The sequence below is a fragment of the Engystomops pustulosus genome, chromosome 5, assembly GCF_040894005.1.
Source record: "Engystomops pustulosus chromosome 5, aEngPut4.maternal, whole genome shotgun sequence".
Taxonomy (NCBI): domain Eukaryota; kingdom Metazoa; phylum Chordata; class Amphibia; order Anura; family Leptodactylidae; genus Engystomops; species Engystomops pustulosus.
In genome coordinates this window covers 178,902,250-178,912,690 of record NC_092415.1, presented here as the reverse complement: position 1 = coordinate 178,912,690, position 10,441 = coordinate 178,902,250, and the positions used below count along the sequence as shown (strand labels likewise).

Genomic DNA, 10,441 nt, shown 5'->3' with positions numbered 1-10,441 from the left:
TCTTTTAACTGGAAAATGAGATCAATGGTGTCTTTGCTGCTACCAGAAAAAAGAAAAAAATCTGTTATAATTTTAGCTTGTGATTCTTCATTCCACTTCCTATGCTAAAAGTTGGCTAAATCTAATTGAAGGTCTTTAACAACCAAGTTCTGAAGTATTCTTGTGTGTATGGTAATAGTGTACTGTATGTGTGCCGCTCCTTGGAGATATTCGGATGTTAGAGCAAGTTCACAGCGGATTAACTGAAAAGTTTACAGTAAAAAGGCAGAATAAGTGTGAAAGGAAGATGAAGCAAAAAGCTCCAGGGAATAGCTAAGGGAATCCAACCAAAATATGATACTTCAAAGTGATATTCCTATTAAATTTATCCTTCACGTCTGACTTTTCTTCTTCTTAAAGGGAAGTTTAATGTCTTTTATCCGAACCTTATACATATGTGAGTTAATAATATTTGAACTTAATGAGGGGGAAACATTTCACTATCAACACAATTTATTTTCGGTAAATAACAGCAGTAACATAATAGAAAATGTCATTGTTTCTTAATTTGAATTTACGCAAAAGAAATTCTCGAGAGATATGAATAATTATCTGCCATTCTTTATTTGTTTTTAGGCAATATTGTTTTACATCAAGTAAATCTACTTTTTTTCTATGTTGTTTTCTTGTTTTTCTTTTTTCATGGATCAGCAGGGCAAAAAAAAAAAGTCTCAAATTCCTGACCTTACTTGTAAATAGACAAAAAACTCATCAATAGTCAATAAAACCGAAAAAATACTACAAAACAAATCGAAAACCCTGCAATTAGTTTTCAATAGTCTACTCTTTCCTAACCTACCAGCAAGACTGAATTTCTCCCTATGGTGCATGGTAAAAAAGTGTAAGAAGTTTATCCAAAGTTGACCCCAGGACCCGCTGCAGGCACACCCAGGAACAGCTTATTCTGCGGCTGCATGACTTGTGGGGTGTTCCATGGTGTCCATCCCATCACAGCTCTTATACAGCAGTTTCCCATTCTAGCCATAGAAGTAATTTCATATTAGGATCCCTTTATGCAGTATACTTGCTACTAGAAGTCCACCAGCAGTTTACCATAGCATGACCGATGTTGAGAAATAAAAAAACTGTCTGTAGAATTTTCTACAATCATCATTTGAAATCATTTTTTATATTTTTTATAGGAGAATTTGATGAACATTTTTCTAATTTACTTCATTAACAAATTCTGTCTAGTTTGTTAACAAAAAATCAATCTACTCCCTCCCATATAGATCTGTATTCCCATCTGTATATTGTGTGTCTATGGAGGTTGGATTGGCTCAGATCGCATTTCTCTGTGTTTGGTTAAACAGTTGTGAGATGGGAGGATTAAGCTCCTAAATATCAGCTTGATCTCTGAAAATAATACTCATAGCATACTGCAGCCAGGGAGCGAGCTGAAAGGGTTAACACTCACAAGTGGCTAACAAACAGGAGAGAAGAGAGAGACCCAACAGATTTGCCATTACAAAATAAAAGTAACACTGTAACTAGTTTTTTTGAGAGAAAATAATCAATTTTCCTTCTAGCTGGAGCTCCAGAGTCCTTCTAATTCTTCTCCTATAGTGTTAGATATCCATTCGATATATCCACTGTAGCTAATTGCAAACTGTAGCCTGATTCTTAAAAAACAAAGAAGAATTTCTAAATGTAATGAAAGTATATTAGCAAAATGTTAATAACCCCCCCCCACACACACACACACACACGCACACACAATATCAGAAATCATCTGAATTGGTGGCTAGTCTTTAAATTCTACAGCCTCAAAACCCTTCAAAAATGTGCAATATGTAGAAATTATTGCTATGGTTTCCGGACGGAAAAGTTATACAATTTTCCAATATACTATCTGTATCAATTCGTTATGGTTTTCTACATCCCTGCTTGCTGTCCTGCTATAGAAAGCTTCTGTGTTTACTTGCAGTGGATAGAAATCTTTCCGTGGTCATGTGATGGACAGGCAGGTGCATGAGCCGTTATAACACGGCTCCGATTACTCTCTGTGATAATAACGGCTTGTGCACCTGTGTGTCCATCACATCACCCAGGACAGATTTCTATCCACTGGAAGTAAACACAAAAGCTTTCTATAGAACAAAAAGCAGAGAAAATTGTCAGGAATTTTACAGAAAGTAAATTGGAAAATTGCATAACTTTTCCTTACACAGACGATAACAATTATTTGTTTAAAGTGAACAACCCCTTTAACTCTCAATTAATTACTTGCTTTACTAAGTCTTCCAGGGCCCTCACGAGCTCCCACTGACACAGCCATCCACCAACTTCTACTTAAAGGATTCCTCCTAGACAATTATATTTGAGAATTGAATTATCTTCAAAAACCTTGTGCAATTTTTGTAACATAATCTACTTCTAAAGAAGCAGAAGTACACACAAAGCCCGAAATATACATTCCCCAATATGCCACCAGTGCACTGTGAGCTGGTTTTAAAAACAACCTGGAGCCTGAGAATTTTAAGATTGTTGTTATGGTTGTCAGGAACCAGGGGTAGTGGACCCATTGGACCACCGCGGACCATGGCGTAAGCCGACACCTGCGACCAGAGTCTAAGTGGTACCGGTTTTCAAGAGAGCCCACCGCAAAGCAGGTTGGACTTGTTGCGGCGTTTTACCACCAGATGGTTCCACAGGCGCAACGTTGTCCCCGGTGGCAACCAAGGCGTAGTACAGAATCGCCCAGCAAACTCATTGTCGGGGACAGGCCGGAGGTTGAGACAGGCAGCACAGGATTAAATTTGGGGATGTAGCGGTAGGTCAGGACAAGCAGCACGGGATCGGAGTCAGGAAAGGAATCAAGGTCACAACGGGAAATCAGGATAATCACAAAGGGCATGGAACAAAGCTTTCTCTTGTGCATAGAAGCACAAAGATCAGCAGGGGACAAAGGAAGGGGCAGGGAATTTATCAGGGAAGGCGGCAGGCCAGCGCCAATTATCGGCGTGCTGGCTCTTTAAAACTTTGCAAGACCGCGCATGAGCCCTAGGAAACGGGGACTTGTGCGCCGGACTGCGGGAGCTGTGGAGACCGCCGCTGGAGCCAGGAGAGGTGCCAGATTTCTGCATATAGTAGTACAAAGCATGGGCAGTCCTTTCCTCATATCGCAATAGAAATAGGGGAGGTACAGATGAGGGGGTTACACTTGGATTATTAGAGGGTGTCTCTTACTAACTAGACTAATGCAATAGACCAGTGATAACTAACCTAAGACATGTTTTTGCTGAAATGCAGCAAGCTGACAGCAACCGGTGGTGGTGGGGAGCCATCTCTCTCAGACAGTGGTAAAAGTGTTTTTTTTTTTTTTTAATAGGGATGAATGATCCCTACTGCAGTGCCCAGAGGGATATGAGCTCCTGTCTTTCCATCCACTTTAATAATTTTAAATAGATAAACTGAAAATATAGCTGGTATACTTATTGAACTTGGCTTATGGAAAAATACAGGATGATGAGAAGAATGTTGCTGCTAGCGGTATGACATGACTGCAGTATATGGGATTAACGGAAAGACAGCTTAATTTGCCGGTAGGCAAGATGAATTTCTCACTCCCGGCAGTAAATACAGAAAACCAGTGTAATAATCCAGTTCTTTTTTAATTACAAAAAAATGAAATATACAGATTTGGCTATAAGCTCAAAAATCAAATATTGGTGATTTACAAAATGCAATAAATATATTAAAAGCCAGCGGGAAACCTCATTCTTCTCTACAATTATGATTAATCCTGGTTCATATAGTGCAGTCTAGTTGGCATATGAAATTTTCCAATTATCCTCTTGTTTGCATCTGACCCTAATGAACCCAGCAAGACAGCGCCATGAAAATGCTGCCTTCTATGGGGGGTCTACTGCACCTTTATATCCTTAAATTTTTAGACTTATTTTAATCGGATTCACAAGGTTCCATTATATGGTCTCCATGTATACAGTAGCTCTGCCATGCTTGTGAGATCTAAGAGTTAGGTTTTTGAGATGTTTCATTAGACAAGGTTCCAAGACATTTCACTTATGGGGGATCTTTCGCCACCTTCACCAACTCGAATTATTTACATCTTTTAACAATTGTTGGTCTAATGATTCTGACACAGTTGGACTTTTTTCTAATGTCTCCACCATTTTTGGTCAAAATGTTGTATCCGCTTCAGCTTCCAATATGCTATTTAATCTCAAATGTCAAATGGGTGGACCTAGGCTTATCATTCCAGCCCAGAACCTCCAAACCGACAGTAGAAATATAAACATGATATAACAGAATAAAAACAGCGTTTCCTAAACCTTGGGTCGTCCACTCCACTAATGTTGTGCCAGGATGGTAAAAAATTTGGTCTTGTCCCAAGTCAAGGTAATAAGAAAACAAAAAATAGGAACCACCGGCACCAACAGATGTCTTTTGTTATCACTTCTTTGCTCATGTTTTCTAATAAATTTATGGACTATTGTTAATTGGTTACTGATGGTTCCTAATTTCTAGGATATAGTTGTTCTTTTAAAAAGCACCTGTCATCAGAAATTCACATATTAAACCACTACCAGTATGTTGCCAAGCAGCTGAACACAATCCAGAGCTGAGATGTCAATTGGTAATATATAAAGTCACGGAGGCGGAGATTTTAACACTGAAGTCAAGCTCTCTGTTTCTCAGAAAGCCCTCTTGACTGTAATTGATGGCCCTACATAAAGAGACATCACTAACCAGATCTCCTGAAGTCCGATGTACAATGTCAATCACAGAGGAGGAGGCATTCAGAGTTCTCCGCCTTTACTTCAGTTTTAAACTCTCCGCCTCCTTGACTTTATACAACCAATTTACATCTCACTTCAAAGTAGATTTTATGGGTGATGCCCTGGACCATGAAATAAACAAAAGCTAGAAAGTGTTAAGGTGCCTGACAATATACTAGTAGTGGTTTATTAGATCAATTGCTGGTGACAGGTTCCCTTTAAATTTTTTGAACTTTATTTTATACATGTCTGCTGTCATGTGGGTGGTTCTAGACTGTCTGTTCAGACCAAGACATCTCAACTAACAGTAGGGAGCGTAAATAGCATATGGTCTCCCATCTGAATCTAGCATAGTTGGACTTTTTGCTAAGTTTTGGTATCCAATATGCTAATTAGCTTGTCTAATATCAAATGGGTGGCAAGTCCTGCCCAGGACCACCTACCTGACAGTTGAGAGAATAAACAAAATATTGAGTGTGGCAATTAACAGCACTGATTACTCCAACTGTTCCAGAATCAGTGGGAAATAGCAGAAAACAAAAGCTCTCCTTAAAGTGGAAGTGGCATGGCAAACGTAACATGCTACTTGAATAAAAATAACTTTAAGCATCTACTTAAAGGTATTCTTCCGTTTTTGGCTATTTCACTATTATTGGGGTAGGAGCCCTACCGGTGAGCACCTGCAACTGTGTGGCCTTATAACTACACACCAGAATTGGTGAGCCCATGACTATTGAAGGTTCTAGAAAGATGGAATTAATGGAGATGGAGAAGACTCCTTTTAGACACCCTAATCCTAGTGACAGATTACCTATAGTAAATTGAACATTCAATCCGATCAAAGCAGCTCCATGAAGTGTTCTGCTATAAGATATGCACTTTCTTCATCCTCTCCAGGTATAAATCTCCCCCAGTAGAGGATAATTTATCGGCTGTGCATGACAGGAATCTATTTGATCTATAAGACTTTGTGCATACATGTATAAGCTGTTATTGGAGCATATTGGAGCAGACCAGAATAACACTATGTATGATAAATTAAAGTTGGGATATATGAATAATTGAACACTTGGTCCATTACAAAGAATTACCCGGGCAGTGAAATTGCCTTCATGCATAAATTAAAAATACAACATCCTCCTTGGAATAAACCTGTTATAAGTTAATTGCTCTTCTCTGACCCTCACATCTATTTCCCCAGGAGACCTTATTCAAATAGTGAATTCAATGAGCTGAGCTCTTTCGAGTCGTGTGATATTGCTTGTTTAGCAATATGTAACGATTGTTTCCAACGAAGGGGCAGGGCGGGGATCATTATCATAGATTAATGGCCAAGTGACTTGTACTTTGTAGCTGTTTGGAAGATCAAGAACTTTGAAAGGTAATATTTATCTTATTTAGCTACTGCAGAACCTCTTGCATAGCAGAAGTAGGATTGGGCGCACTGGTAATTAAAAGTATTGGAGGGGTTGGGGTGTAATAATTCCTATGTTGACCAATTTACTGATCTGTGGTTTTTTTTGTTAATATTTAGTAAAAAAAAAAAAAAAACATATAGAAGACTTTAAGATCATTCATTGGAATTATCCTGCCATCATCACGACAGTCTCATCTACATCCACAAGGCTTTATTATCTGCCACTTGGATTCAGTGAAATCACTCCAGTTCCTCCTAGTAACAGGCAGTAGTCGTAATACTGAGGTTCTTGGATGAAGACACAATGGTTGGTTAACACATGCTTGCTCAAGTAAATTCCAGCACACCAGAGACAGTCATCACCGCTGTCTGGAGAAGAGATTTCTGAATGCATTGTTGTAGTTCTTGTTAAATGCTGTATAGATCAAGGGATTGAAGAAAGAATTGGAGTAACCCAGCCATAAAAATATACTTTTCCAGATGGGAGGTATGTCACAGGAGCACAAAGGGTTAATCAGCTCGGTGATAAAGAATGGGATCCAGCAAAGAACAAAGACCCCTATGAGAATGCCCACCATAAGAGCAGCTCTTTTCTCCTTCTGTTCCCTCCATGTGTCTCCATCTGTCTGGAAGGTGACAGTGGCGTGACGGACTGTGAAGACCATTTGAGGCTGGTGAGATGCTTCTTTAACCTATTGGAGGCAACATCAGACATAAGATGAGATCTGAGAGCTCAGAAGTGTGTAACTATACAGGTCCCTAGGAGAGACCGATTGACTCTAGATTTGATATTCTATTTTCTAAAGCTTCGGAAAATTTGATAAAGGATTCAGTTCTGAAGCAATTCCATAGAATGTTGGTAAATAATGCCCTCTGGTTGATAAAACACTCTAAAGGTCCTGCGTTGTTTAGCTCATTTTCTACAAATTTATTTTTAACAAATCTTAACCTTAACCCTAATGAACAAGACGTGATCATTTATTTAAAAAAAAGAAATCAGAGTTATAGAGGACTTGAAGGGGTTATTTAACATTTTCCAGGACTACAGGACCAACATCAGAAAAAAATTGGGAATCAAATGGAATATGTCCTATATGCTGAATATTCACTTTCGGTCTAGGTGTGGATTACTAGAGATTCTGATGAGTGAATCGTTTTGTTGATTCGTAGTGTCGGTATGCAACTCTGAATCAACAAAAGGATTCGCTCAACACAGTGCCCAGTAATCCACACTTAGACCTAAAGTAAATTGGCACATATAAACTGCCTATAGGATATATATACAGCCTATAGGACCTATATAGAGCCTGCAGGATATATATTTTAATATATGGTATATATATATATATATATATATATATATATATACATACATACAATGTGTATATATATATCCTTTAGGACTTATATAGAGCCTGTAGGACATATACAGTTTATAGAACAGTATCTAGGTCATATATATATATATATATATATATATATATATATATATATATATATAGTATCTATATGCTCACTGTATAATGGTTTACAATCGTCTGCACGTGGAAGACTTTATAAAGGCAGCTCATTTCATAGCAACACTCATGCTGATAAACACATGCATATTATAGCTAGCACAATTATAAGACTATCATTTTTCTCAACCATGGAAAGAAAAGTGCAGGAGGGGGAGGGTAATCTAGGAATACATGCTTAACAGGAAAAGTCTTGCAATGTGAATAGGGTTAACTCAAAAATCTGCAAAGGTCTCTACTTGGTAACTATAGCACCAGCTGGTTCAATTATAGCAAGCTGGAATGGTGCGCTGTAACCAGGACTTTATATAAGCTGGATGACTACTTCAGTGTTGTGTAAAAGGTATATAATTAGGAAAGCATATATATAGCTTTCTATCCATGGTAAAACTGTGTATGTGTCATTCTCTGGATGGATGTGTCAGGTAGGGGTCTAAGAGAGATCCATCCATTCTGAAGGTGTATACTAAGTAAATTATTCAATCAATATACAAATGTAGCAAAGTGCATCACAAAAGAGTTCCTCGTGTAGCGGAATGTGTCCTGGTGTCATTGATTTTAGACTAAAGACCTACATTAGCACAATAAAGTAGTTAAGTCAAACGCATTATCATCAGATGCTGCAAAGAGTTAACCAGTAGGTACTCACCTCAATCACTTCTGGCATTGGAGTGATTGTATTAGTCTTTTTTGATCCGATTCTGAATTTAGCAGCTTTGTAGATTTTCCAGTACACAAACAGAACCACACATAGGGGAAGGTAAAATGCTCCGAAGGTGGAAAAGATGGTATAAGAAGGTTCTTGGCTAACCTGGCACTTCTCAGTCATTTCTGAATAGGTTTCCCCCCATCCAAAAAGAGGAGACAAGGAGATAACAGCAGATAACAGCCAAGTAAGCAAGATCATGATGTTAGATATCCTCTTTCTAGTCTTCAAGGTGTACTCCAAATGTCTTGTGATGGACCAGTATCTGTCCAAGGCAATGGCTGTTACATTCCAGATGCTGGCTGTACAGCAAAGTACATCAAAGGAGATCCAGATATGGCAGAGTACTCTACCCAATCTCCAATGCCTATTATTCAGCTCATGAACCAAGCTTAGGGGCATCACCAGAGCTGCCACCATGACATCGGATATTGCCATAGACGCCACCAAATTATGAGGAACCCGATGGAAAGTTCTGACCCTAAGTATGGTCACCAGCACTAGCACATTCCATAGGAAGGTAGCAATAACCAGCATAGCCAGTAGAGTTAAGATGAGGACACTGAATACAGAAATTCTGTGCTTGTGAAGGGTCTCTGACCCTGAGCTCCCATTAACTGTGTGGTTCCAATCCATCCTCATTTGTGGTGTCATGAGAACTTAGACAGTAGATGAGTCTCCCTTCACAAAAGCTCCATCCAAGTCCTGCAGCAGATCAGTCACCACACATACCAGGCTGCTGCTCCACCACTCTTCTAGGATGAGACAGTGAGGGCACAACATGGTAAAAAGTTTGGGCAGGATCTCTGCCCATTTCCAGCAGAGCCATGATTTTCAGCTTCTAAGATTTCTTGCAATCAATGAAAATCTGAGCCTGGAGATGTCAGACAGCAAGTCTTGTACTTCAGCCATCCAGACAGTGCTGTCCCTGGTGCTGAACTCTTCCCAGGCTCTGGATCTCAGGCAATAGATGTGGCTCCCTACTGACTCCAAGCTGCAGCCTCAGCCACATCATCTGCAAGCATGCTAGCTCCAGAGTGTGGGATGAGGATGGAGCTGAGATTATATAGGGGGAAGCTGCTCATACGTCAACCATTGCCAACCCCCTCCCAGTAATAGGATCCTTACCACTATCAATAAGAGGCACCCAGGCATCAGGGACAGGCACCTCTCCTGCTCTCAGCACTGACATAAGCTGTGCTCTGTGCAATGACAACTTCATACAGACACAAAGCTTGTGTTGCAGTCCCCCTCCCACATACAAATCTGCAATCCCATTTCTCTCTGTCTCCTGTTTTATTAACACTACATCACTACAAAGTACAGAGAATATTAATCAACCCGGAACATCTCAAGCTGTATCTATCTATAAGCCAACTATCCATTCCAGCCTATCTGTAATCTACCTATTCACAAATCATATAATTAATTTGCATAAAACTATTTATATTTCATCTATAGTCTAATACAGTCAATCTACCCTTATATTCTATCAATAGTCTATCATTTACAACTACTTGATCTATCTATAGTCTATCATTTACAACTACTTGATCTATCTATAGTCTATCATTTACAACTACTTGATCAATCTTTAGTCTATCCCCAAATCATATTATAGTCATTTATTTAAAACTATCTATATTCAACCTATAGTTATAGTCTATATTCTATCATTTAAAACTTTCATCTTCAACTAACTATAGTCACAACCTCCACTATAGTCTATCTATAGTCTTCCCATTATTTACCACTATTTATATTCTTTCTAAACCCTACCTCTATAACTATTTATATTCCATCTATCCTATAACTATTTATATGTTGGTTAAGCAATATGTCCACATGTATCTTTCTACAGCTATGTATATTCTTTCTTTTCATCAACTTATATCATATGGTTATCTATTTCTTTACATTTGCTGCATTTATCTGATTATATTGTTCCTGTCTTTTCATATCTCACCTACCGTATATACTCGAGTATAAGCCGACCCGAGTATAAGCCGAGGCCCCTAAT

The 10,441-nt window shown here is 38.8% G+C and overlaps 1 protein-coding gene across 1 annotated transcript; it reads right to left on the bottom strand.

Annotated features, from left to right (window-relative positions):
- Positions 1-3,620: 3,620 nt before the first annotated feature.
- HTR5A (5-hydroxytryptamine receptor 5A) lies at positions 3,621-9,601 on the bottom strand. Its single transcript, XM_072153932.1, has 2 exons — positions 8,365-9,601; positions 3,621-6,890 (listed from the first exon to the last, which is right to left on the bottom strand). Exons 1-2 carry the CDS (start codon positions 9,073-9,075, stop codon positions 6,558-6,560), a joined length of 1,044 nt encoding a protein of 347 aa, XP_072010033.1. The 5' UTR covers positions 9,076-9,601; the 3' UTR covers positions 3,621-6,557.
- Between the last annotated feature and the right edge of the window lie 840 nt (positions 9,602-10,441).

Excerpts from the sequence above, each read along its gene's own strand:
- HTR5A (XM_072153932.1), bottom strand. The coding sequence starts at position 9,075 with ATGACACCACAAATGAGGATGGATTGGAACCACACAGTTAATGGGAGC. Across the intron at positions 6,891-8,364 it reads CAATGCCAGAAGTGATTGAG|GTTAAAGAAGCATCTCACCA; the intron begins GTGAGTACCTAC and ends TGCCTCCAATAG.